General features: G+C 48.5%; 1 protein-coding gene across 5 annotated transcripts in view; it reads right to left on the bottom strand.

The window, feature by feature from the left end:
- ACSS1 (acyl-CoA synthetase short chain family member 1) overlaps window positions 1-26,116 on the bottom strand; it is a 137,996-nt gene that overhangs the window by 56,703 nt on the left and 55,177 nt on the right. For 4 of the 5 annotated variants that reach the window (XM_023731381.1, XM_023731379.1, XM_023731380.1 and 1 more), the window contains exons 4-14: window positions 20,418-20,593; window positions 19,893-20,045; window positions 18,131-18,278; window positions 16,669-16,806; window positions 11,402-11,494; window positions 10,158-10,270; window positions 9,694-9,820; window positions 8,867-8,994; window positions 8,655-8,718; window positions 6,313-6,431; window positions 4,761-4,959 (exon numbers count right to left, since the gene is read on the bottom strand). In XM_023731381.1, coding sequence (XP_023587149.1) covers window positions 4,783-4,959; window positions 6,313-6,431; window positions 8,655-8,718; window positions 8,867-8,994; window positions 9,694-9,820; window positions 10,158-10,270; window positions 11,402-11,494; window positions 16,669-16,806; window positions 18,131-18,278; window positions 19,893-20,045; window positions 20,418-20,593 — 1,436 coding nt within the window. In that variant the 3' untranslated portion in view covers window positions 4,761-4,782. Of the gene's footprint in view, window positions 1-2,960; window positions 4,960-6,312; window positions 6,432-8,654; window positions 8,719-8,866; window positions 8,995-9,693; window positions 9,821-10,157; window positions 10,271-11,401; window positions 11,495-16,668; window positions 16,807-18,130; window positions 18,279-19,892; window positions 20,046-20,417; window positions 20,594-26,116 lie in introns of those variants that run through there. The other variant, XM_004376410.2, reaches the window with a different exon arrangement.

The raw sequence follows: 26,116 nt of genomic DNA, 5'->3' as shown, positions 1-26,116 counted from the left end.
CCCCAAAGGGCCCTAGACAACACCTCGTGTCAACCATTGTATTATTTATGCAGCAAAATACATGAATATTCTCACCAAGTGGGTTAAGTAAAGACAATAAATAGCTTCACTTAAGTTCAAGATATGCTTGAGACAAAATTTTGAGGGGAAAAAAAGGTCTGTTTCTAGAGTTTTTTAGATTTCAGAATGAATGTAACAACAACAAACAAAACTGTGAAACTGTACAACGTTGATTCAGTCTTATTTAGAAAGGAAGCAGGAAAAAATGTGGCAGAGAACCTTCCAGATTTTTGTGCATGTATATTTATTATACCAAATAGTTTATGGTCACTGGGATAGTGGCAAGGCAAATTTGGGATCATGAAGCACTTTTCCTTTGCATTTATCTATTCCTGCATTGTTTAAATTATTTCCATTAAGAAAAAAAAAATTTTTTTAAATTGAGGAAAATATATGATATTGTGCTAAGGATGGCGTTTGTGCTGAGGATGAAGAATGATGTTGAGGTCAAGTCTGGCAGATGGTTTCTATCTGAAGCAAAGACATTGATGTATACCAGAAACTGAGCTGGAAAGCAGACTCCCTGATATTTGCTGAAGTCTATTGTAAACCAGGAGCTCTGGTGGTGCAGTGGTTAAAATGTTCGGCTGCTAACTGAAAGGTCAGCGGTTCAAACCCACCAGTATCTCAGCAGGAGAAAGATATGGCAGTCTGCTTCCGTAAAGATTTCCAGCCTTGGAAACCCTATGGGGTAGTTCTATTCTGTTCTACTCGGTCGCTAGGTTTGGTCTTTTTTACTGCAAGCCAGGACTGCTCTTCCCAAAGGCCGAGTGCCCTCTGCCGACTGAACCTGCCATAGGTTGAGTAAGGGCAGGTTGGACATCCAGCCCTTTTACTCTTGCAGCAATTTCTTTAAGGAATATCAAAAGGGCATTGCATCAATGCCAAATGAACATAGGACAGGAATCCTGGAAGATGGAAAAAGGGATCCTTGCCCAGCAGCTCAGGAACATTGTTAGCTATTTCTATGGTAAACAGTGGAGCATCAGCAACCACCCTGTAGAGTAACTATAAGGAAGTATCAAAGTAGGAAAGTAAATGGCCCAACAGTTTTTCACATGCTCTAGTTTTTCTTTTCCGTATCGATAGTTTGAGGGAGGCAGCTTCCTTCAGAATTCGGTTAGTAGTGTTTATTAGGGAACAGTCCAGAATGCCTTTCTTTTTTGTTCATACAGTCTGTATAATATGAAATTGCAAAGTCATTTGATACCCTAGATGAAAACCAACTGGTATTCACAGACCCAGAAATTACACATTTAATCCTATTATGCAGCAAAATTCCCAAGCAATGATCAAGGAAAAAATTATATAACTCAGATTAGAGATCACTAAAACTCAAATTGGCATCCCCCCAAAAAAGTCACCATCTCCAGGAGGGCTTCCTCATGGTCCCAGTTTCCTCATTCCCCTATCCAACATACTAATTCCTATACTCAGAGTACAACAGCAAGAGCCTTTAGGAAAATAAAGCAAAGGGCTGTCATCACACACTTGGATTGAGCCTGAGTCATGAGTGCAGGCTCAGACAAATCAAGTCCAAATCCAGCTCAGCCACCTTTGCACCTCTTCTGTGGGGTGCAGATAACAGTATCTCCCTCCAAAGGCAAGAGTGAAGGTAAGATGAGGATATGGGAGATACAGAGCTGGCCCAAAGGCTTGGGGCAGGTGCTCAAGAGGTATGCTGGGGACCGTGCTGCAGATGACACAGCACACGCACACCTGGCCCTGTGGGATCTCCCTTCTTGAGGTTCTGTTAACTGCGTGTTGCACAGTCAGATCTCCACAGCGGCCACTCTGGCTGAGTAGATGGCGTGGAAATACATAGGGCCTCTTCTCCATACACTGTGCTGCTATGGATGAATCAGGGAAGAGCGTGTGCTCAACACTGTCTCATAATTGACCATTAGGTAAATATCGTGCAGTCAAACATTAGCCATGATTAAAAGGTGCTGCGTACTTCCTTCTTTCCTAATCAGAATAAAACTTACCTTCGTGGCTTATGGCCATTACCAGTGTAACTGACCACACTGGCTTGTTGGTGCACTTAATGTGCTCAGATGGGCTACCTCTGATCCTGCTCTCACACTATCAGACATTTCTCTCTGCTGTCATGGAGCAGCCTACTCTTCTCTCTGCTCCTCAGTTGCACTGACTGGGGTCTTGATTAGGACATTCCAGTTATGAGTGACAGAAAACCAGGAGCAAAGAGTACAGTCCAGGCAGGGTGGGGACAGTTTGACTAGAGGGCCTCGTGGGCCCCATCTCTCCTGGACTTGCCCCATTCACGGGCAGGTTCTCCTTTGTGTGGTGAGAAGGCTACTATCTAGTCTTCTCATTCTCTCTGGCTCCAGTCCAGCAGGGTGGGCAGCCATCCCTTTCCCAAAGGAGTCTCTTTGCTGTTTCTCAGTGTCTCTGACAGTGTCACATGCCCAGCCCTGGACCTATCATTTAGGCCAGAGTAATGTGAATAATGCAGCTGGAGGTGGGGTCACCAGTGAAGTAGGAGACAGGCTGGTCCCCAGACAGCAATGAGGGTATCTTTACCAGAAGAAGGCTGAGCAGGAAAAACAGGAGCCCTGGCTAGTTTAAGTTTTGTGTGTGACCCTTTGCTGTCCCCACCTTGGTGAGGATGTACGGTCCAGCAAGAGAGTAGTCCTACCATGAACCCCCACACAACCCACAGGAGCTACAACAGGTCTTCTCCAGCACATTCAGTCTACCTCAGATGGCATTTGGGAGCCACCTCCTCAGCTGCTGTCCCCCCTGCCCCATGCCCACCCAGCTCCACGGCACAGGAACAAACCACTGCCACCTGGGACCTGCTGCCCCTGACTCTGGCTTGTGGACAGTGTTCCTCCTGGCCTTGCAGGGCTGACTCAGGCCTTCAGATGCCATCCCTCATGGCACAAATTCTCCTCATGTTCTCCTCAAAGACCTGCTTCTCAATTCGGTGATGGAGACAGAAAATCCCTCCGCCCACATCCGCAGAGAGTTATCTCTCCCGCTAGAAAGCCTGTGCCTCCCGCATGTGTCATCCGTGGCCCTGACTTCGGCTGCCTTGACGTCTTTTCTGCTTCCTCATTCTCATCTGTGTTCTAGACCAGCACTGACCAACAGGACGTCCTGCAGTGATGAGGGTGTTCTTCTCCCTGCTGTCCAGCATGGCAGGACACCAATCACTTGTGGTCTTATGCAATTTAAATGTGACTACTGTGACCAAGGAACTAGTTTTTAATTTGATTTGATTTGATTTAACTTAATGTAAATCTAAGTCGTCACATGTGTCTAGTGTACTGGACAGCACAGTAATCTAGAAATAGGTAAGTTTACCAATCACAGTCTAAGATGGGGGGTATTATTGTACATTTCTTCCCTGTAAGAAGATGGACTTTTTTAGGTTTTCTCTTTAGAGTTAACAGGCCTCTTCCAGTTTCGTCCTTAGGGTTATATTCAGCAAAAAAAGAATAGCATTATTTGATCAAAAACATCACAACAAACAGAAGAGAATGAAACAAAATAAATCTTTATTGGACTCCCCTGCAGATCAGTCTGTGTGGCCCTTGCACCCCCATCTGGCTTTGTGTCAGCAATTTCATCAATTGCATCATGATAAGCACAGATGAGACAACCTCACCCCACTCCACACACTCCACCATGCACACTTAGCTAGAGAATAAGCATACTGTGACTTACTGATTTACATCATCTTGCTAATGTTCAGAAGACTTAAGACACGTTCATTTAAAAAGCAAAACAAAAAAACCCTTGATTCAGTGCTCCAAGTATCAGCATAGGGCATCAGTTGCTACTATTACCCAGCCCCATAATGAGAAATAGGCAGTGTTTTCCCAGGGCCCAAACCCCACAAAATCAGTGCTGTAACAAGTCGCCTGAGTTCTTGCTGACAAGCCCATGTATGGGAGCAGTGTCGGCCTCCTACCAAGAGGCATCCAAGGAAAAAAAGCTTTCCAGATCACAGCTTGGAGAAAGAACATGTGACTGGGTGAGCTACTGGGTGCACACGTCCATTCCACAGCTTTTCGGAGTAGTTTCATTATAACACACCAGGCACAGTAAAACAATACACAAGGACAGAGTGCTGAAGATCTGACCCTCTCAAGACGGCTGAGTTTAGATTTTCAAGTAAGATTTCCAAGTTTGCTAAACAGTAATTAAAAGTGCTCCCTCTGATTCTCAGTACAATTAATTACCCACCAGTGAAGGCACAAAGGGAGATCTTCCTAACCCTAAGTGTTACAAAGAGCATGTACTTTATTTTCCCAAAATACAAACGTACAAAAATAAAATCTGTTTTTTGTACCTAGAAACATCTGGGAAAATAGTATTGCTTTTAGTTCTAAGTCATCTGGGCAGGCATGTTTTACCGTTTTCAACTTTTTGTGTAGTCTCAAGAGGACATGAAAGTGGGGATGGAAATGACTTCCACTCAAGGAAGCCAAATTCAAGACAAGTGAAATGAATCCTACCCACGTCTGACTGTACCTCCTATGGGTTACACTTCTGGGTTTGCCAGCAGAAGAAAAGGATTTAAACACAGACTGATTTCACATTAGTAACAGTGGGGATTATGTGTTGGGACAGGGCTGTCTCTGGGACGTCTAGGAAAAAGCCAACTTCAGAGCTACATTCTAAGAAAGAAAATTGGGGACTTAGGCACTTGGTTTTTGTCAGAGACTCACAGGTTGAGGCATGTCCTCCTGACTAAGAGCTAGGTCGCTTGTCTTTGTACTGCTGGTAGGCTCTCAGTATCTCTGTGATGACACTGGGGTCCTCCAGTGTGGTGGTGTCTCCCAGGTCTTGAGTTTCACCAGTGACTATCTTCTTCAGGAGCCGCCTCATGACTTTTCCAGATCGGGTTTTGGGGAGACGTTTCACCACCTGGCAAGGAATGGATACAGCATTAGTGTTTGGGGTGGGAAGATTATCCCTTGATACTGGTTGGTTGATGAGTATATCCCTGCACAGGGAATGGTAGGGGCTAATGGCCTCCTCCAGCTTTTTCCTCCTACAATCTGCACGAACGCTGAAAGCAACCCAAGGGCAGGATAAACAATTCTCAAGATGTCTATGATCAAGTCAGGTGTCTCTAAGGCCCTCTTTATCTGGGGTTTACACCTCACTGCTGATGCTTCTGTTTCTTCCAGTCGCCTGTGCCACAGGAGAGCTTCCCACAGCAGCACAGCCAACCACAGGGCATGGCACCTCATCTGCACCCCTGGCCTGGGACTCAGTTGGCTTTGTCTTATGTAAGAGGTGAGAGCTACTTAAGAGGAAAACTTTGGCTCAGTTAGTGTTTGAACATTTAATCTTTAATATTTTCAAGCAACCATGACACATTCTATATAAATGACAATACATGAAGAGCTGTGTTTGAGATCTTTGATAGTGACACTGTGTTTATAAATAAATTGGTTCATATAAGCTACGGCTGCTAACCAAAAGGTCAGTGGTTCAAACCCACCAGCTGCTCCTTGGAAACCCTATGGGGCAGTTCTACTCTGTCCTGTATGGTCACCATGAGTTGGAATCGACCCGACAGCAGTGGGAAGGGGAGTTCAGGTATCCCTGAAACTAGTCAACAGGCCATTAGTTTGAACATTTAAAATGTCAAGTAGCAAGTGAAAACGGTGAAGACCAGAGGCTCCCGTCCACCATCTGAAGTGAAGTTGGGCTTCCTACCTCAGAGGACCATCCACAAACCAAGGCATCACTAGAGGGGGAATATTGATAAAGGAGGGGACAAAAAGGCTAAAGGGGCTGAACAAGTTTCTTCCCAGCAAGGGACTCAAACACAGACTTCCTCAGACAGGGTCTGGCTATACCTCCCTTGCTGGCACCAGGAACTGTGGGGAGAGAAATTGATTAGAGACCACATGGAGGCTACATGTACTGCCTACATGTTTCCCTATTTAAAATCCCTAATTTTCTCACCACCCAGTCCTGTTCCTGTAACCAGCCTGTAGATGCCAAAGCAAGAGAGCATCTAACCCTGACTAGAACTGATTCCTACAGAGGGGAGCTGGGTAAAGTTTGGGTGCTATGTTCCTCTCTCTCTGCGTCACAAACAGACACACACAGACACATGCACACACATTGCAGTGATGCGCCATCCTCACCTACCACCCAGGAAAAACCAAACAGCTAATGTCACTTTTGGTAGCACTATGCACATGTGAGATCATGTTACTTGTTAACTGCAGGAAGGGGAGAAGAGGCTAAAGAACCACTCACCAAAATCTGATCAGGCACAGCGTACTTGGCAATCTTGGTGGCCACTGCTGACCTGAGCTCCTCCACCACCATGTCTGAGTCATCTGCATCAACTTTCAACACGATGAAGGCAAATGCAGCTGGAAGGGACGCAACAGTTTGGGTGTGCTAGACTACAAGCCATCCCCAAGGCAGAGTGCTGTATACAAATCACCATCAACCAAAAGGACTTTCAAATCACATGATGATGACACTGTAGCAGCTGTTTTCTTTAGTTGCAACTCTAAAGTTGCCTTTTTCCATTCAAAGTGGAAGTGAGTCTAACAGCTCCACAGAAGGTCCCTGTGGTGGTCCTGTGTAGGATGGAGAACTTCACAGCATGGCTGTTACTGACTGGCTGTGTGCGGCCCTGGACAGATACTTAACCTCCCTGAACAGCTCCCTCCCTGGGGGATGCCCATAATATAGGCTGATAGGAGATATCTGTGAGGTGGTGCATGGGGCACAGCAGGCCGACATTGGCCTTATGGGCACATGCTGGCCAGCACAGCAGCCCCATTCCACGTGCTCTCCAGCCCCGTGTGGCTTGTGGCAGAGCAGTTCCATCATGGTGGAGAGTTCTGTCGTGCTATGCTGCCTATGCAGATTAACATAAGCGCTGGGTCTGGTTTTCCATATCCTACCATGTACCACAAAGGATTCAGTATCTCCACCTGGAATTAATCTTTATGTGGGGTGTGATGCAGGGGTCAGAGTCCACTCTTCTCCATGTGAAGAGCCATTTGTCCCAACAACAAGGGTCCAGCCAGAGACGCCGGAGGCTCCACAAGACCCGTGGGCTTGACTTGGTCAGGTCAAGCACAGAACAGAGGGAGCAGGACAGAGAACCACACAGCACTGGCAGGTCATTGTAGCACCTGCCAAGAACTGCTATGGATTACTCTTGTGCTATAGATGAGTGTTGCCCACATTGTTAGAAGTCAAGAAACGTCCGTCACCAGAGCCGTGACATACAAACTTCCTACCTGCTCAGGGTGTGAGAGAGACCGTGTGACTGCAAAGAGGCCACCAAGCCCCCCAACTAGGGCCAGAGCTCCACACCGGACCAGCTTCAAGGAAGTCCTGTGAGGGCAGCACCACTGACGAGACCCCTGCTCCAGTGTAGCCGCAGAAGGGAGCCCCACCAGAGTGCCCAAGAAACAGAGTGATTCCCATGTTCCCTCAGGCTGGGTCTGAAATTCATGGCTCAATGAGCTGCCCTTGGTCTTGCACTTGTTTTCTAGGGTTCCTCCAGGACTGATGAGCTCCCAGAACAGGAAGGAAAAGGCCTGGGTTGTGGCTCCTTTCAGCAAGGCAGCGGGAGGGGTTGGCTCTCCCACCACCCAGGCCCTGCCTGTGTGCACTGGCCTTAGCCAGGAGGCTCAGGTGCAGACAGGCCCCCAATCCTGAGGATGCACTGGTCCCCTCAAGCCCAGACACAGGGGTTTGCCTGCACTCTGAGCAGTGCACAGGGCCCCTGAGGGACTACATGACCGTGTCTCCCTTCACAGCACAGGGACAGCAGGCCTCAGGGGCACATTCCTCTCATGGAAAGGAAAATGGTTTTTTTAAGCATTTGGAGAAAAGTGTAAAGAAAGCATCTGAGTATGTACAGAATAGTCCACACAATGGGTTGGGGGTAGACGACACTGGGGATACACTGCAACACGGGGTGTCCCTGCCGGTAGGCAGCAGAGGCCATCTGCTGGCACTGCCCTGATGCAGTGGCACTGTCCTAGTGCAGGGTCAGCATGTGTCCAGTCCACATCAGGCCAGTGAGGTCCGAGAGGACTTGGCATTTTAACAGCAAGTGCTCCTGCCCTTCCCCAGCCCCGAGCACTGTGAAACAGGTAGAGTTTACCCCACAGTGTGTCCTCGGTAGAGAAGACAGTCCCAATCCCTCGCTCTGCATCCACCAGCATGTCCTTGTGCTGTGGGGACTAGGGGTCAGATTCCTCCAGAAAGAGCGCCTCTAGCCACAGAACAGGTCAAGGGCACACCTGGACCTGCACAGCCGCCACCAGGCCCTGGGCCGAGCCCTTGGGAAGAGGCGATGTGAGCACGGCAGGGTACACTTTGTTACGGAAAATCTGACAGTGGCCTGTGGCTGCCAGAAAGGCTGAGTGAGGACACTCTCTGAGTTCCGAATCAGTCATGGCTCCTTGGGATGTCAGAATTGGCCCTAATCCCACACACATGCTGTTCAGCACCGTCACCCAAAATCTGTGCTCATGAGAGCCAGCTTGACAACAGTTCCCCCATCTCTGCCCACTGTATCTCCTCTCCATCAGAAGGGGCAGGAGGAGCCCTGTTTGGGCACTCACCTTCACCCTTGATATCGTGGGGGTAGCCAATGACAGCGGTTTCCGGCACTGCAGGGTGCTCAGCCTATGCATGACAGAGAACAAAAGGGGACATACGGTGGCCCCAGGCACCACAAGTGAAGTTGCCACTCAAGGTGCCAATTCCTGCCCCATCTTGCCCAATCCGAGGTAAACAGGGGCACCATGGGTCAGAGGCGGCCCGTCTTGCTCACCATTGCGTCCTCAATCTCCGCTGTCCCAATCCGGTGCCCACTAATATTGATGACATCGTCCATCCGCCCTGTGATCTGGTAGTAGCCACCCTTGGTGCGGTATGCACCATCCCCAGAGAAGTAGTAGCCTGCACCCAAGAGAGGGGGACTCAGTGCCAAAGCCCCTGGCTCCCATTCTCCCATGAGTGACCACCAGGGCTGTGTCTGGGCCACTCAGCCCCATTCCGGTCTGCTGGGCCCCCACTTCTACCCCACCCAGTCCTACTGGAGACACTTCCCTACATGGTGCTGTGTGGCTGTATTCTAGTGAAAGGGCTCAAAGACAGCAGAACACTGACAGCGTCAAGGCTGCAAATGTCTAGGGAACAGAAGATACATAAGAAGCGCAAATCAAGAAGCTTCCAAAAAAAAAGAATGAGCCTCATTTACAAGCTTGAGACCGAAAACTACTGATGGCACCAAGACACAGGAGATAGTGTTCAAATGAACTTTCAACCCAGTGACACAAAAACAAACCAGGAAAAAATTAAAAAAATGTCCCGGAAGGAACTCCCTGCTGCAATAACAGCTTCCAGGGTGGTTTCTCACTGTTTCTCTTGAGAGCTCGCAGGAGTGCCTTCGTGAGTGGGGTCATTCCCCATGAGCGATAAGGAGAGACAGGGGGACAGGGTGGGGGCGGGGGTGAGGGGGTCCACACAGGTGCCTCTGTAATGCTCATCCTGAGCTGCAGAGCTACACTGCACTCACAGTACTAATCTAGAACCATCTCTGAGAGTGTGGCCCAGCAGTCTGTAGTGAGGCCTGTAGGCCCCACCTGGCCTGCTCACCAGGGTAGGCCGTGAAGTAGGCATCCATGAATCTGGGATGGTTCCCATAGATGGTCCTGGCCATGCCCGGCCAGGCCTGTGAGAAGCACAGCGCTCCGGAGACGTCGTCGCCCTCCAAGATGCTCCCCTGCAGATAGGCAGGTCCAGGTGTGAGGGATAGGCAGGTCAGCACAGTCCTGCCCTGGCCCAAGTCCAACAAATGAGAACTGGGTCCAAAGGAATTCATGCCCGCCCTCTGGGAGTTTTCTTTAAGTCCAACAAATAAGAACTGGGTCCAAAGGAGCTCATGCCCGCCCTCTGGGAGTTTTCTTAGCGAGGGATAGGTGCTGATGCAGGACCCCCAGCCTCCGCGTACCAGATCTGGGCCCATGTGGTATAAGCGCAGCATGCCTAGACATGCAGGGGCTGTGGGGGTACAGTATCCCTGGATAGGGAGGGAGGCTACCCTGCGAGCGCATACACACCTTCTCGTCCAGAATAACTGGGACAATGCCAAAGAAGGGTCTCATGGCCATGCTGGGGATGATCTCCGCTCCCTCCTCTGAGGGCCGTGGTGCGATGCAGATGCCACCTGTCTCTGCAGAAGAGGAAGAGAGCCAGTGGGCCTGGGGCATCATCACCTTGTCCAGACTACACAACAAAGGGGCACAGCCAACTGCACAGCCGTTCCCCTCCAAGAGTGTGTTTTAGGGAGGGGCAAGAAAGCAGAGGCTCTTGCGGCCTGAGAACCTAGGTCTACAGCAGCCCCAGACCTGGCTCCTGACTCCTGAGCTGCAGATGTGAGACTAGGCCTAGGGCAGACGGCATCCATGTTCAGGGCTCCCGGTGCCCAACAGCTGTAAGATGCTACCCCCTCATCCCCCTCCATGGCTCCTCACATCCTGCTCCAGCCAAGCCCTGGCTTAAATGCAGAGCGTGCAGCCCACCCACTCACAGGAAAGACAGAAGGAGAAGGCTCCGGTCTGTGCCCTCCACACAGACCAGTCAGGAGGGGAGCACAAGGGCAGTCTTCACACCATTCCTAGGCTCTGCCCATGTGGACCTGTCTCTAGAAGCAGAGCAGGGAGCCTCTGGGGGCGCCCTTCTGAGTGTGATAGGAGCTTAGCCATCCAGACATCTCACTTCCTGCTGCTCCAAGAACAAGCCTGCCAACTGCTACATTCATTAGATCATTGTATACAATGATGTGCCCCAAACATCCTAGTAAGTCAGATACCCAAGAGGAGAGGGGACAAACCAAATAAAAATGCTACAGAGAAAATTCCCTTTCCTACTACAATTTAAATGTGGACTCACGGTCCCTTAGGCAGTATTGCTCCTTACCCTCAGACATCGTTGTGTTCAGGACATGGTGCCTACAGGTAAGAGGGAGCATTAAACTGAGCCTGACTCCATGCAGGGCCCTGAGCAACACACTTTAGGTATACTACCTCATCTAACCCTTCCCAGAAGCCTGTGAGGGAGCACCTCCAATTTATGAACACGCAAACTGGGCTCAGGGAGATCACTACACACCTCACATCTCACCACGCCCCGACCGCAGAGCTTCCTCATGCTGAGTACCCACACGGCTATAGGGTTGAGGCCTGGGGGACTGGACTGCATTCACCTTCCATGAGCACTAAGCTCACCTCACCCTCACCCTGCACCCCCAAGCCGGCACAGCCTATGCCCAGTGACCCCACCACATCCTCGGGGATGCTCTCACCTGTCTGCCACCAGGTGTCAACCAGCGTGCATCTGCCGTCCCCCACCACATTGTGCAGCCACTCCCAGGCCTCATGGTTGATTGGCTCTCCCACTGAAATCACACAGTTACAGGAAAAAGGCATCAGTAGACCTCAGAGTAAGCTGAAACCAAACAGACAGACTGTTGAGGGGAACAAACTATGTAACTTTTCTGAAGGATGTAAAAGGAGATTGAAAAGGCAAGAGGATATGCCATGCTATGTTATGCAAGGAGTGCAGATTTCACTGGGACACTCACCATTAAAAATCAACCAACCCTGTTGCCATCGAGTCGATTCTGACTCATAGCAACCCTATAGAGCAGAGTAGAACTGCCCCATAGAGTTTCCAAGGAGCGCCTGGTGGGTTCGAACTGCCAACCTTTTGTTTAGCAGCCATAGCACTTAACCACTACACCACCAGGGTTTCCACACTCACCATTAGAGAGTCAAAGATCAAGAAGGTGGCAAGAATGTCCATAGACTAGGGGATGTAATTTGGTGCAGCAATTTTGGGGAGCAATCTGGACATTTATCTTAACATTTAAAAATGGATACACCTGATACAACTTTTTTGGACCACTGTTTGGCAAAATCTCCTAAATATATTGTGGCTTGTTAGTTGCCACCGAGTCAGCTCTGACTAATGGTGACCTTATGTATAACAGAAGGAAACGTTACCAGACCTACACCATCCTCATGATCATTGGTATGTCTGAGCCCATTGTTGGGACTATTGTGTCAATCCATCTCACTGAGGGTTTCCCTTTTTCACTGGCTCTCTACTCTACCAAACATTATGTCCTTTTCAAGCAAATGCTCTTTTCCAATGACGTGTCCAAAGCAAGCAAGACCAAGTCTTGCCATCCACACTTCTAAGGAGCATTCTGACTATATTTCTTCAAGACTAATTTGTTCCTTCTTCTGGCGGTCTATGGTATATTCAATATTCTTTGACAATACCACAATTCAAATGCATCAATTCTTCTTCTGTCTTTGTTTTTCATTGTCCAGCTTTCACATGCATATGATGCAACTGAAAAGACCATGGCTTGGATCAGATGCACCTTAGTCATCAAAGTGACATCTTTGCTTTTTAACAAAAAAGCAATTTGTAGCAGATTTGCCCAATGCACTAGGTCGTTTCACTTACTGACTGCTGCTTCCATGGGTGTGGATTGTTGATCCAAGTAGAATGAAATCCTTGACAACTTCAATTTCTTTGCCATTTATCGTGTTGTTTATGGGTCCAGTTTTGAGGATATTTGTTTTCTTCATGTTTAGGTGTAACTCATACTGAAAACTGTGATGAACATATTACCAAACATAAAACCCCATTACCCAAAAATATCACTCTTGGGTAATGCAGAAATGAGTGCTTATGTCCCCCAAAAGGCAGCACGGCAATGTCCAGAGCAGCTCTCCTCATAACAGCCAGAAACCAAAGTCTGTCTTCAAGAGTAAAATGGAGACATGAAGAGTGGTGCACGCAGGCAACAAAGTACCACATGGCAGTGGAAATGGGCAAAGCACTGCCACAGCAGGGCATGATGAATCCAGAGCATGGGGCTGAGCAGAGTGCAGCATGGAGGTGCACACGGGTCAGCCCATGTGCATGGGGCTCAGGAGCAAGCGGCAGAGGTCCGGGAGAGGGTAGACTGGGTTTCTGAGTGGGAGGGGCACCCTGGAGCTTTCTGGGCTTGGTATGGGCGGTAGGGACATGTAGGTATATGGGCAGATACTCCTCAAGATGAACACTCAAGATGTGTGCACTTCACTGAATTTTATACCTCAATAGGAAGGAAAAAGACGTGCCTATCCCCTATGACTCCATCAGCCGACCTTCTGTGTCTACCCTGGGGAAAGGCCCACACAGGGCTGATGTAGGCCGCAGCTTGCCAGTTTAGACATATTGCTGCTCATGCAACGAAAACGTTTTCACGCAAGTTGCTTGGTGCTCAGGGCTACCCATAACCTAGCAACTCTCTGATGCCTGTGCTGGCAGGGGCCTCTGGGGTTCCCACAAGGTGACAAGAAGATGTCCACTGTCGCACTGGTTGCTTCTCTGGGAAATGCCAGCGCCACATGTCCAACCCTGCAGACAGGGTGAGTAAGCCTCAGCAGTCCCCCAGAATGTGGGCGCCTCTGCAGACAAAGGCAGACCACAGAAATCCCCCCACATTGCTGAGCGATGGTAAACAGCACAGGACATGGTACAGTGTGACAGCATTCCTGTCAAGGAGAAGCCTCCCCACAGAGCTGCGTCTTTGCATGTGACTGCACCTGTGCAGAAAAGGCTGAGGGCTCACAGACACACAGGGGCCTCTCTGGGACTTTAGCTTTTATTGCAGTGTTCCCCATTTTTCCTTTTCACAACAAAAACATATTCATGTGTTACAAGATTGAAAGTGAAAAAAACAATGTTTTTATACAAATTAAATCTAGGGGTAAAAGTCTTCAACTAGCTGGATTCTCCCTAGGGAAGATTAAAGAAAGTCAACATACCCAAAGCCTGCTGTACCTGAGGGTTACTTCCAGCTGACCCAGAGCTGGTCTGAGCTGGCCTATTGGAATAGGAGATGTCCCAGCTTATCACTGACACCCCCCAAGACATGAAGCACACGGACTGATGGTGGTGCTGGGCCTGAGGGACTTGGGTGTCCGCGGCTGCTCACCAACACAGTATACTGATGATAGTAGATGGCTGATTCACACCTGATCTCATGAGGACCTATAGGGTTCTCGCTGCAGCTGGTGACATGGCAAGGATGTGCCCAGAAAAGCCTGTTGCTGTCGAGTCACTTCCGACTCACAGTGACCCCACATGACAGAATAGAACTGCTCTATAGGGTTTTCTTGGCTGTAATCTTTACAGAAGCAGATCACCAGGCCTTTCTTCCACAATAACTTTGAGTGGGTTTGAGCCACCAACCTTTCAGTTAGCAGCCAAGAGCAAACCATTAGCACCATTCAGGGACCCTAGTGATGTGCTCAGAGACCAACTAAGCCTCTGTTTGGGGCTCCCTGGTTCAGAGACGTTCCCGGTCCAAGAGAGAAGGTTGTCAGCCTCAGCTCTCACGGGGAGGCCAGCAGGGCTGTGCCGGGTCTCAGGGTGGGGGGACCTCACTCTCATGCAGTTGCTGTAGCGCATCCTGTCCTGAAGTACACTACAGAGCTGCCGTTTTGCCACAGATCCCAGGAGTCTCCTTAGCAACCAGTCATGTGGGTGCCCTTTGTCCCTCTCCCCACTCGGCCCCATTCAGTGGCCCCTATGAAGCGCGAACCAGCAATCAGAGCCTGGGGCCCACCTAGAGGCCAAGGATCCATGCAGGCAACCATTGCGCTAGCCACACGTGCGTTTCCTTTAGGTCTCCAGGCACTGCTTGAACAGAGCACAGAGCTGGGTGGCAGGCCCTGTCCCTTCACACTGGGCCACCAGGCAAGAACAAACCTTTTGCCCTCTACAGCCCCGGAAGGCTGCGAAGGGGTCTCAGACTCACAACCCACCCAGAAGGGGCCCGGCTCTTACTGAGACGATGCCACGTGTCCCCGTTCCTGCTGACCCCAAACTTGGCCACTCAGACACACGTGTGCCCGCACATGGAGGGCCTGCTCTCTGAGAAGGAGTCCTCTCCCGGCATCCGGTGCCCTCAGGGCGGCACCGGGCCTCGCACTCCTGGGTGGTCAGTCTGCATCCCTGCCCGTGCACTGCCGTGTCCTGGGTGGCACAGCTGAGGGTGGCCCTGACTCTCGCTGATTGCACATCACTCACTGTCCACTCAGCTTCTTTCGTGCGGGGAGTTGGGAGCTCCGTGCCAGTCAGGAGACAAAGCCAGACCAGCCAAGGGCTCATGACCACACTCCCAGCTCCTGCCTGCCCTGACAGCTTTATAGTGAGAGCACAGGAGGACGGCTGTGCTGCGCCATGCTCTGTGTGCACACACACCCAGCAAAGCCAACAGCACAAGTACAGATGCCCTGACTGGAGTACAGGGTCACAGAAAATACACCAGACAAGGGGAACACGCAGAGAAGGCCTGGAGGGAGGGCTGTTATCCTGAGAGGTGGAGGGGAGTGAGGCTCTCCAGGCTGGGGAGGGGGCAGAGGGTGACCTGGGGCCCTAGACACCTGTGAGGGTTACTGGGGGTGGGTGTCAAAGAGGCTCTGGAGCCAGGCACGGCGCTCAGCACAGGCTTTCTGGCTTGCTTGTTGAGTGACCTTGGGCAAGCTTTGCGACCTCTCTGTGCCTCCGTTTCCTTCTCTGTAATGGGGACGACATCAGTGCTTAGCTCACAGGGTTGACATGAGGATTGAGGTATTTAATAAATATTGGCTATTATTAATAGGTGGAAGAAAGATGTAGCAGTCTGCTTCTGTAAAGATTTACAGCCTTGGAAATCCTATGGACAGTTCTACTCTGTCCTTTAGGGTTGCTATGAGTCAGAATCGACTTGACAGCAATGGGTCTGGTTATTACTAATAGTATTCAAATCCCTCCCGTTACTTAATCTAGAAAGTTCTTTGGAAAACAGAGAAGGTTTTTTATTGTTATGCAAAAAGGGGAAAGAGGAGAAAGGGAATTTGAGAGCAATTCTTAAGGATGGCCGCCATGTTTCAGAACTCTACATATGTTCTTTCATCTTATCCTCACAACCCTGCAAGTGAGGTTTCACCCCCTTTGCATACAGGACACACACTCAGCAGACCTCATACCCACAGCGCTGACAATCCTTACACACCCATGCGTACGTTTCACTCCTGGACACTGTGTGAATTACTCCCACAGCACCTTCCCAGGATGCCTTGTACAGGATTTGGCGGTCTGCCCAAATTAAAGAGCTAACTTTTGATCTAGCAACTCTCTGCCTGGAGATGTCTACAGTAAGAACAGTGTACAAGTACAGAATGAGACTTAGGTCACAAGCAACACTGGGGAAACGTTTAGTGAATTAAAGTGTACAATCATAGTTATACAATTAAATCCCATAGTCGCTGAAGAAATGATGCAGGCCTTAATTTACTGAGTTGGTAAGTATTTGTAATAAAGATTAAGCTACAGAACTCAGACACAGAATGGTGTCGGCTCCGGGGACAGGGTTACGGGCAGGAGGTGGGTGGGCTGGGGGCGGGGATGTGTCCCCCACCTGCACAGCCACGTAGCCCTTCATGAGGAAGAGCATTTGGAAGTGTGTTCTGCCTCTGCCAGACTCCGGTCCACCCACTGTCCCCTGCCACGGGGCAGGCTCACCTGAGCCCAGGGTCCGCAGCGATGAGCGGTCATATTTCTTCACCCAGGCGTCTCCGTACTTCAGCAACAGCCGCACGGCTGTCGGGGCACAGTAGAACTGGTTGATCTGTAGCCGCTGCACCATCTCCCAGTACCGGCCTGCAGAAAGGCCCAGTTCACAGTCAGTGCAGCCCTCTGAGCATAACTGCCCCATGTCCGTTAGAGATAAGCCAGCGAGTCCCACATGCTGGATCCGTGCACACATCTCACGCGTTCACAGAAAGCATGCAGAGTTATTTACTGGAAGATGAAGGTGCTCTGCACCCACACAGCTCATCCAGCCCTTCAAGCACCCCACCCTAACTTGGCAAAGTCTGCCCAAATTAAAGACAGAGACAACCTTTGATCTAGCAACCCTGCCTGGAGATGTCTACAGTAAGAACAGTGCACAAGTGCAGAATGAGACTTAGGTCACGCGCAACAGGGGGAAACGTTTAGGGAGCACGGTTCGGCACTGTTTCCATCTGCACGTCTGTATTCCACGTGACACAGTGAGGACTTGGGTCCAAGGGACACAACTGGGAATGTTATAATCACCCTGTGGCTGACACAGAACTCTTGTTCAATCGCATTTAAATAGTCTCTATGTGGTGAGTGGTGCTCCTGGGAGTTCTCAGCATGCACTAGGCTTCATACAAGCCCTGCTCCACAGAAGGGAACAGAGCCTCACGTGGTTATGGTGGTCAGCCTGAGATTGCCATAAAGACAGGCTCTCAGCCTCTGAACTGTGTCCTGACATGTTCTTCCTTGCGCTCCCCTTCCAACTGATGGCAAGAGGAGCTAGAGGAGATGGTAGGGAGTTCCGTGCACACAAATTACAGAGCTATGCGTGCTTGGTAAGAGCCTCCAGCAGAGCCACTACAATTCGACTCAATTAAAATGAATATCGGGGGACACTGAGCTGTAGGGGGAAGATGCCAAGATAAGGAAGCCAGGGCTGTGCTCTCAAAGCTCCTCCATCAGCCTTGAGTTACAGAGAGGATGCCAGGCCATCTCTCAGCCTGAGGTAGGTGCAGTCCCAGCACAGCCCTGAAGGCACAGGGCAGGTATGGAGGTCTCCTTCTATCGGGGAGACCCGAGAGGCTGACAGCCAGCCGGGCTTTGAGGAAGGGCTGGATGGTCAAGTGGCCACAGAGGTGAGAGGGCAGCGTAAGTCAGAGGGGTGGGAATGCTGGAATAGTGGCCTAGAGTTGTCTTCCAGAGCCCACCAGACTCCCTCCTTCCACTCATCTGATATCACAGAGATGGGGGGCAGCCCAATGAGCCCATGCCCAGCAGCTCCAGGTTCACTGGCATCTGCTCAACGGGGCCACACCACACCCCGTCCAGAGTGCAGCTCTCCACCTTTTCACAACTCCACCACAATCCTCGAGCTCCCTCCCTGCCCCAGCATGGGGTCCCAAACAGGGCCCCCAGTCCTCACCGGCATCCGGATAAACTGGAGTGCTCTCAAAAAGGACGCTGGTGGCTCCGTTGCAGAGCGGTCCGTACACTATATAGCTATGCCCTGTGATCCAGCCAATGTCGGCCACACAGCTAAAGATGTCTCCTGGCTTGTAGTCAAACACAAGCTGTAGACAGAGGGAGGGGCCGTCAGGAGTACGCCCCCACTATCCCACACTGCCAGGAAAGAGCATGCACATACAGCATCTTGTAACTGTGGCCTCTCAGGGGGCCACCCACCCAGGGTTGGGGAACTGCCCCTCAGCGGCCCACTGGCAACCATGTACATGAAGTTCAAACCCAGACAAAATGATCTGTGCTGACAATTTGGGATCAGGGTCATCCTTGATAGGCTGACGGCAGCAGGGGGGGACATGGAAGGGGGCATACAAGAGCCTTCAGGGAGCTGGGAAACCCCCAAGTATTGATGCAGGTGGGGGTCACACTTTGCATCCATAGGTAAAAGTCTATCTAGTTGTACATTTAAGATGTTGGCACCTTTCTGCATTCAATGATACCACAATTTTTCAAATCCTTTCAAGAACTGCAAAAAGTGAAATCCAAAAACACCAAGAAATGGTTGGCCTCATCAGTTTCTAAGACCACAGAGCTGAGACACATGCGTCACTGCGATCTTGCCAAGGAGCCCAACCTGAGTCTGACCCGGTCTCTGGACCCAGCTGCCAACTCGCAGGGACACAGATGACAGAGGGCCAATGGGCAACACCCAGCCCACAGAGCCTCACAGGACCAAGACTTAAAAGATATATTGAACTTTTTAAATGGGCAAGAGTAAGCTACAATGTGTAGAGATGTGTGTTTGGGTGACACACTACAGAAAGAAAAGCACAGGAAGTGATGGTGGTAAAAATCAGGGATGTCTCTGTGTGGGTGGGGGTTGGGCAGGGCATATGGAAGGGGTTTCTGTGTGGATTCTTGGTCAGAGTGGCATTTGCCTTGTAATATGCTTTAAGTCATCATTCTTTTTGGGCAGGTTTCTGCATCTGTGTCCTGTTTTACAATAAAAATATATATTTTTAAATCTTTGCACGCGTGTCCTGCAGCCTCACGCTGCCACAGACAGGTTCAGATTCTCCAGGAAACGTTTCCAGATGGCGGCAGTGGCCGTGTGGCAGCCAGGGTCCTGCAGAGCTCTCTCTCAAGGGGGAAGGGAGGATTCCATCTAGGAAGAACGCGTTTTTTACTCATGAAAAAGGCAGTGCGCACTGGTGAGTTGTGACGCCCACATCCTGAAGCCCCACAGCATGCAGGAACTGAAAAGGATTTCTAATCCTGCCAGGTCTGTCTCAGGGATGGAGATGTTCTCTACCTGTGGTTCTTGACGGATGAGCAGGCAGCTGGGCCAGCCTTTCCCCAAAAGACAAAACCAGCAGCCGCCCAAGCCCTGGCCCCACCTCACATTCACCCAAATCCACTCATATCACAGGTGCCCCTTCAGACTCAAGCTCTCTTCCCTGAGAAGCCGTAGCCCTTAACATCCTCTCCCAGAGAGGAAGAAACTGGCTCCCTGCCCCTACCCTGGCCTCACTGCTTCAGGGCCTGCTCAGGAGCACTGTGAGAAATCTCCAGCACCCACACCTGCGTGCCGGGACTCTACAGCAGCAGGGGCTCAGCCCTAAGTCCAGCACCCCACTACACACCCCAGAGCCTGTGGGGGGAGCGACCCCGCCTCCATCACCTGTCCTCAGAGGAGGCTGCCCGCCCTTGCAGAGGCCATGCACCTTGTGAGTCAGGGCTGCATACAGTAGGTAGCCCGCCTGGGTGTGCACGATTCCCTTGGGCGGGCCGGTGCTCCCCGAGGTGTACAACAGGAAAAGCACGTCCTCACTGCCCATGCTCTCTGGGGCGCACTCCGGGTCCTCCTTGGCCATTTCCTGTGCGGAAGAAGACACAGCAGCCTGTCCAGGGCATTCTGCCACTCCTGGAGACACTTTCCCTCAGCACTGCAGGACACAGCGGACCAAATCTGGAGCTCATCCTCTCTGGCCTGCCCAAGCCCAATTCCAAAGGCGGAGAAGACACAATATAGAAGGACATGTCCAGTCTGAATGGTGCGTTACATCTGTACATGTTCCAATGTGTCTGTGGCATTTAAGTTCTACCTTCCGACCCAGGATGTCACCCACTATGAGTACAGAGGGACATGGGCACCTCCGCGGATCCAGATTGAGTACCACAACTGGCAAGCCTCAGACCCAGGAAACCCAGGCTCCCTCCTCAGGCTATGCCATGCAAGGTGAACCTACCTGCTCCAGCGAGACATCCAACTCCCCCATGGTGACCTTGCTGTCAGTCCTGTGGGCCACCAGGACACGCCTTACAGTGGGGCAGAGCCTCACGGCCTCATCCACAATCTTCTTCAGCTCCGTCACACGGCCACCCCGGAGCCCCTGGTTGACAGTGATGACCACCTTGCACTTGGCTGCAGAGACAACACAAGCACTATGGTTAGTTTCCCTCCCATGTGACCCATATGGCCGTATTGAAGCTGCACACTCCAGGCCCGAAAGTATGATAAAGTCCAATCCTGACTAAGAGAATCAACAACAATATGCAGGTCAGCCACGTTGCAACTGTTCTGCATGATGAAAGCACTAGGCCAGTCCCAGCTCCACAGGGGCACTGGAAGCAACTGGAGATCATTATTTGGTAGCTCTAGTCTCTCCAGGGCTCAGCAGCATAAAGACAACTCCAAACTGGAATCCTGCCATTCCATCCCAGCTGCCCTGGAGCTTCCCCAGTGGAGGGCTGCCATGCCACCCTGGTCACTGTGGTGGCCAAGCACAGCTGAGGCAAAGACAGTGAGGGTACAGCAGCCAGAAGTCATCCTGGGGGCTCTGCATGGACCCAGACCCATCCCAGTGAACTAACACCGCCCTAGAGGACCAAGAACCTACCCCAGTGTACCAAGAGCTGCTCATCCCTCACCCTCACCTTCAACCCTCCTGCCCTTCCATGGCCCAAACAGGCCCAGGGCTATGGCAGGGAGATCTGAGCTTCGAAGGCTAACCCAGGAGTGAGGCCTAGAGAATGGAATCAGACAGACAAAAACTGGGCCACAAGACCACAGGCAAAGGAATCACCTCCACACTGAGCCCCTGTGTGGGCAGCCCAGAGCAGAAGGGGATCAAGGATCAGTGGGTTATTGTACAGTCAGCCCCTGTGGAAGAGACCCAAAGAAATAGCCAGTCAAGGGGACAGGAAAGCTGGTGATAGAGGAACCCAAGGTTGAGAAAGGACAGTGTTGACATGTCGTGGGGTTGTTAACCATTGTCATAGGGCAATATGTGTACTAACTGTTTAATGAGAAACTATTTGGTTCTGTAAACCTTCATCTAAAGTACAAAAAAAAAAAAAAAGAATTATGTGAGATCAAATTGACAACAGCAACTCAAAAGGTGTGATGGGAAACCTAGGGGACAGTGAGTTGAAGACAATGGTGATGGAATAATTTGGAAAAGGATAGTGAGAATAGCAGCACAACTGGAAGAATGTAATAAATGTCACTGAATTGTACATGTAGAAATTTTCGAAATGGTGTATCTTTGGCTATGTATATTTTCACCAAAAAAGAAAAAAAAAAAAAGGTCCTCCAAGGTCGAAAAGGGAGAGTGTTGACATGTCATGGAGTTGTTAACCAATGTCATAAAACAATATGTGTACTGACTGTGTAATGAGAAACTATTTGTTTTGTAAACCTTTACCTAAAGTACAATAAAAAAAAAGAAATAGCCAGTCATCATGCTGACTGGCAGTGCCCCACCAGTACCCCTTGGACCTTTAATCACCACAGTGTCTCTGCAGTACGGGCTCAAAAAACTAGGGTTAGGAGGGAGATTCATTAGCATGATAAAGGACATTTATGAAAAAAACCTACATCTAACATCATACTCAAAGATGGAAAACTGAATGCTTTCCCCCTAAGATCAGGAACAAGACAAGGATGCCTGCTCTCACCAATGCTATGCAGTATTGTACTGGAAGTTCTAGCCAGAGCAATTAGGCATCAAAATTGAAAGGAAGAAGTAAACCTATCTCTACTCACAGATGACATGATCTTATATGTAGAAAATCCTAAAGAAGCCACATAAAAACTATGAGAGTTAATAAAACAAATTCAGGGAAGTTGTTGGATACAAGATCATCATGCAAAAATCAACAGTATTTCTATATTCTAGCAATGAATAATCCAAAAAGGAAATTAAGAAAATAATTCCATTACAATAGAATTGTACTGGGTTGGATTGTGTCCCCCTGAAATCCACATCTTTCCCAGTGCCTCAGAATATGACCTTACTTGGAAAAAGGTCATTGCAGATGTAATCAGTTAAGAGGAGGTCATACTGGAGTATAGTGGACCTTAATCCAATATGACTAATATCCTTATATGAAGAGAACAGACCCAGAGAGACCCAGAGTGGAAAAGTCCATGTGAAGATGGAGGCAGAGACTAGAGTTATGCTACACCTGGGGCTACCAGAACCTGTAAGAGGCAGAGAAGGATTCTCCCCTAGCTAAGCCTTTGGAGGGAGCATGGCCTTGCTGACACCTTGATTTCATAATTCTAGCCTCCAGAACTGTGAAAGAACAAATTTGTTGTTTTAAGACATCTAGTTTGTTGTAGTTTGGTTTGGCAGCCCAAGAAAACAAACACAGATTTTGGTACCAGGAAGTGGACGGCTGCTGTTAACAAATACCTAAAAATATATAAGTGACTTTGGAATTGGGTAATGGGTAGAGGCTGGAAGAATGGTGTGGTGCTTGATAGAAAAAGCCTAAATTTCCTTGAAGAAACGGTTGGTAGAATTATGGATGTTAAAGATACTTCCAGTGAAGCCTTAGAAGGAAATGATGAACATGTTATTGGGCACTGGAGAAAGGCAAGCCTTGTTATAAAGTGGCAGAGAACTTGGCTGAATTATGTTCTAACATTGGGTGGAAAGTAGAACTTGCAAGTGATGAACTTGGATATTTAGCTGAGGAATCTTCCAAGCAAAGTGTGGAAGGTGCAGCCTGGTTTCTTCTTGCTGGGCTTATAGTATTGAGGAAGGAACTCCTAAGCAAAAAGGAACCAGAACTTGATTGGGATAATTCTCAGCCTATCTAGATAGCATGCTCTGGACTTAGAGCCAGGAGTGTGGAGGGACAATCTTTTGATGAAGAGATTAGGTGTGTAACTCAAGGATCCAATCAACTATCTCAGCAGAAACACTGCCAGCTTGTACTGAAAGGGACAGAGAAGGGACAAAATGAGGAAAGCATCCTTCAGAAAAGGAAAGAATGGCTCTTAGGGGGCTCAGGGGTCAGAGGCATTATGCTGACACCAGGGGCTCTGTGAGTAGGGCACAATCTCCTGGGTTCCAGAGGATGGGGCCACCACCAACAAGGGCTGACATGGTGGGCCTGCTGTGAAGGACCAAGAGGCTGGGCGCAGAGGACAGAGCATAGAGTCACAGATAATTATACTCAGGCTTTGAAAACTAACGGAATTTTCCCTGCTAGGTTACAAACTAAATTTGGACTAATAACTCCTTTATTCTTTCTGTTTTCTCCCTTTTGAAATGGAAATGTCTATTCTATACCTGTCTCATCATTGTTTTTTGGAAGCAGATAATTTGTTTTCTAGTTTCACAGGTCCACAGATGGAGAGGAATTTTGCCCGAAAATGAATCACACCAGAGTCCCACCCATACCTGATTTAGATGATACTTACATGAGATTTTGGACTTAGAGTTGATGCTGGAATGGCTTAAGACTTTTCAGAATGTTGGGATGGGGTATATATATTTTGTATGTGGGATGGACATGAATTTTGGGAGACTAGAGGGAGCACTGTACTGGGTTGGATAAAGAGATACAAAGAAACACAGAAGACAGCATGTGAAGACAGAGCAGAGATTAGAGTGATCTGTCTACAAGCCAATGAACACCTGGGGCTACCAGATGCTGGAAGGCACAAAGAAGAATCCTTCCCTAGAGGCTTTAGAGGGGGCATTCCCTGTGAACACGATGATTTCAGACTTCTAGCCTCCAAAACTGTGAGAGAATAAAATTCTGCTGTTATAAGCTACCTGGTGTGTGGTATGTTTGTTATGGCAGCCCTAGAAAACTAACACAAGCATCAAAAAGAATAAAATTTTTAAGAACAAATTTAACCAAGGAGGTGCAAGACTTGTACACTGAAAACAACAAAACACTGCTGAAAGAAATAAAAGAAGTCCTCAATAAATGGAAAGACATCCTGGACTCGTGGATTGGAAGACTTGATATTGTTACAATGTCAATTCCTCTAATAGATCTATATATTTAATGCAATCTTGATGAAAATAACAAATAGCCTTTTGTGCATAAATGGAAAAGTCTATCCCGAAATTCATGTGTAACCGAATAACCAAAACAATCTTGGGGGACAAAAAACCAAAGTGAGAGGACTCAAACTTCCCAATTTAACAACTTACTACAAAGTATAGTAATACAGACAGAAGGGTAGTGACATAAGGAAAGACATACAGATGAATGTAATAGACTTGAAAGTCCAGAAATAAACCTATACATCTATGTTCAACTGATTTTTTACAAAGCTACCAAGACCATTCAATGGGAAAAGAAGTATCTCTTTAACAAATGGTGACAGACGACCAGATATCTGCATGCAAAAGACTGCAGTTGAACCCCTACTTTGCACTATATACAATAATTAACTCAAAATGGATCAAAGACCTAAATGTAAGTGCTAAAACTATGAAACTCTTAGAAGAAAACATGGGGGCAAGTATTTATGACCTGGGATTTGGCAATGATTTCTTAAATATGACACCAAAAGCACAAGTAACAACAAAAATAGATAAATTGAGCATCATCAAAATGAGAAAGTTTTGTGTAAAAAGGACACTATCAAGACAGTAAAAAGACAACACACAGAATGGGAGAAAATACACATACACATGGTAAATACATATATATATATATATATAAATATAAATACATCTGAAGTATCCAAAATATAGAAATAACTCTTAAAACACAACAACTTGGAAACAACCCAAGTTTCCATCAACAGATGAATGGATAAACAAAATGTGGTATAGCCATATGTGATCGTTACATTGGCTGGGCCATGATTCTCAGTTATGGCAGTTATGATGTAGTTTGGCAGTCATATGATGATGTGATCACTTCCATGAAAAGATTTGATATAATGTGATCACCTCCATGATGGGATCTGCTGTGAGTTGCCAGTCAGTTGAAAGGGAGTTTCCTTGGGAGTGTGGCCTGCATTTCTCTGGCACAGTTCATGGGCTTTTACTTGCTCTGGATCCTGCAGCTGGCTCCTGTTCATCTGACCTCTGGTTCTCCGGACTTGAGCTAGCAGCTTAAATGCAGTCTTGCCTACCAATCTTGGGATTCATTGGTTTTCACAGCCTGTGAGCAAGAGCCCTGCTATCTGACTTGCCAGTCTTGGGTTCGCCAGCCCTTGCAGCTATGTGAATCAGGAGAAGCCTCCAGTCTGACCTATGGATTTGGGATGTTCCAGCTTCTACAATCGCGTGAGCCATTTTCTTTTTTTTTTAAAGGCACTTTGTATTCTTTAATTTGATCCCCACATACCATGTTAAGAACCATCAATTTTGGCTTTTACTAAGTTGTTAAATAAAGTTATAATACAGTTGTAAAGGGCTAAAGTTACTGTTGATTCCATAAGAATATTCTCTAAGTTGTCTAATCTTTCTTTAACACAGTTATGTATAAATTTAATTAATTATTTAATTACCTTTAAATCTCTAGGTATACTTACTTTTTTTTTAACTTTTTTTTTTTATTGTACTTCAGGTGAAGGCTTACAGAACTAATAGTTTCTCATGAAACAGTAGTACACATATTGTTTTATGACATTGGTTAACAACCCCACAACATGTCAACCCTCTAACTTCTCAACCTTTTTTTT

The sequence above is a fragment of the Trichechus manatus genome, unplaced genomic scaffold (assembly GCF_000243295.1).
Source record: "Trichechus manatus latirostris isolate Lorelei unplaced genomic scaffold, TriManLat1.0 scaffold00042, whole genome shotgun sequence".
In the NCBI taxonomy this organism is placed as follows: Eukaryota; Metazoa; Chordata; class Mammalia; order Sirenia; family Trichechidae; genus Trichechus; species Trichechus manatus.
This window is presented reverse-complemented; position numbering and strand designations above follow the sequence as displayed.